A 2,500-nucleotide genomic window follows, 5' to 3' on the forward strand; every position below is an offset into this window, starting at 1 on the left:
AAAGGAATAAACATTAGAATATATTACAAGTGATTCTATTCAGAATCCTGCTTTTGTCTATATGTACAGAGGTATAAATAAAACGAAGAGAATATATATTGAGCGAGAGAGAGTAGAAGGAGGAGAGACCGACAGACAGAACAGACCAGTAGATGAGGAGCAGACAGGGCACAGAACAGACAGAGAGAGACAGACAGAGAGAGAGAGAGACAGACAGACAGACAGAGAGAGACAGAGAGAGACAGAGAGAGAGAGAGAGAGAGAGAGAGAGAGAGAGATGCTACTGAATGTGACTTGCTAAAAGACAATGTTTTATCACCTTTCGGTCTTTGTGCCTTTTATAATGTTTGTGTGTTGTTTTTTAACTCAAATGTTTGATTCCTGGTGAGAAATGATGATGATGATGATGATGATGATGATGATGATTTTGATGATGATGATTGTAAATAGTGATAATAAAAACAAATGGATTCCGAATGACTCGTAGTGTTGCATTATGGGAAAGTATTTGAGACGTCATGAAACGGGTGATGAAGCCGGTCTGCAATGGGAGTTTATTTTTTTAACTGTCCAATCATCTTGTTTCATATCATAATAATCAATTATTATTTACAGTTTAATCTAAACTACAGACACACAAACACACTCACACACACATATACACACCCACAAATACATACACAAACACACACACACACCCACAAATACAAACACACACACAGAAATACACACCCACATACATACACATACACAAATACACACATACACAAACACACACACACACCCACAAATAAAAACACACACACACAGAAATACACACCCACACAGAAATACACACCCACATACATACACATACACAAATACACATACACAAATACAAACACACACAGAAATACACACCCACATACATACACATACACAAATACACATACACAAATACAAACACCCACAAATACAAACCCACACACAGAAATACACACACATACACAAACACACAGAAATACACACCCACCCACATACATACACATACACAAATACAAACACACACACAGAAATACACACCCACATACATACACATACACAAATACAAATACACACCCACATACATACACATACACAAATACAAACACACACACAGAAATACACATACACAAATACAAACACACACACAGAAATACACACCCACATACATACACATACACAAATACAAATACACACCCACATACATACACATACACAAATACAAACACACACACAGAAATACACACCCACCCACATACATACACATACACAAATACAAACACACACACAGAAATACACATACACAAATACAAACACACACACAGAAATACACACCCACCCACATACATACACATACACAAAGTATCAAACAGACAAAGACACAAAATCAGGTGACTAATCACCAGAGTGACTGATCGCTTCACACAAACACGTGACCAAACTGAGCCGGAGGAATGAAACACACACCAAAAGAAAAGCTCACCTCAATGGTGCAGGTCCGCCCTCTGGTGGTCCAGAGCGGAAATGTCCACGGTATCCATGACAACAATTGATTAAAGCATGTTTTTTTTTTATCTCTTTATAGTTACACAGTTCTGTGAAATAAGTTCCTGTATCTTTGTAACTAATAATATTAATAGTTCCTGTTGTTTTGTACGTTTTAACAGAACAAACGTCTTTGTGGTGATTTTTTTTTTTTTTAGCTTCAAAGCACGACCGAATAGAGATGTGAGAAAGTGAAGAAAAGAGAACTAGAAACCTTTTATTTGTCTTTTAAGTGATTTGGACATTTGATTCATTATGCAGTGTTTTTTTTTTTGGAGCAATAACTTTCCTGAGCTGCAGCACACTTATGGAGCAAAACCTACAATCTTGGCGAGCAAAGCTTTTATTTTCAGAGCTATTTTTAATGCTGGGCTGCGTGTCAGGGGTTTCATGTGGTTCCTCATTCTCTCTTTTCTTTTTTATGTAAAGCTGAAGAGTCAGAGCTGAACATCTCCAGACACCAGCAGCAGCAGCAGCAGCAGCAGTTTCCTGCTCGGTCTCTCGTCCTTCTTCATGGCTTTAATAGTTTTATAAGTAACCTGAATCGACCCTGAATCATAGACGTAGAGAAAAGATATATAACTGTATTGTTAACGTTCAGGTCGTATCAGGACGTCCTGTAGCAGGTGATCAGGAGGGTTTTATCTCCTCCTGGTTCCTCTGCTTGCTCTGTCTCTCTCTCTCTCTCTCTCTCTCTCTCTCTCTCTCTCTCTTTCATCTTTCTTTTCCATTTTCCTTCCTTCACCTAGTTCTGTAAGTTCTGCAAGTTCATCTAGTTCTGCAGTTCTGTAAATGAACGTGAGCTTAAAGAGAGAGAGAGAGAGAGAGAGACAGAGAGAGACAGAGAGAGACAGAGTGAGAGAGAGAGAGAGAGAGAGAGAGAGAGACAGAGACAGAGACTTTTGACTTTTTCAACACTTTATTTACACAAGTC

The 2,500-nt window shown here is 38.4% G+C and overlaps 1 protein-coding gene across 1 annotated transcript in view; it reads left to right on the plus strand.

Moving 5' to 3' along the window:
- wnk4b (WNK lysine deficient protein kinase 4b) overlaps positions 1-2,500 on the plus strand; it is a 72,248-nt gene that overhangs the window by 64,616 nt on the left and 5,132 nt on the right. The window contains exon 20 of the mRNA XM_047808237.1: positions 1,996-2,062. Coding sequence (XP_047664193.1) covers positions 1,996-2,062 — 67 coding nt within the window. The remainder of the gene's footprint in view (positions 1-1,995; positions 2,063-2,500) is intronic.

Source organism: Tachysurus fulvidraco, chromosome 24 (assembly GCF_022655615.1).
Source record: "Tachysurus fulvidraco isolate hzauxx_2018 chromosome 24, HZAU_PFXX_2.0, whole genome shotgun sequence".
NCBI lineage: Eukaryota > Metazoa > Chordata > Actinopteri > Siluriformes > Bagridae > Tachysurus > Tachysurus fulvidraco.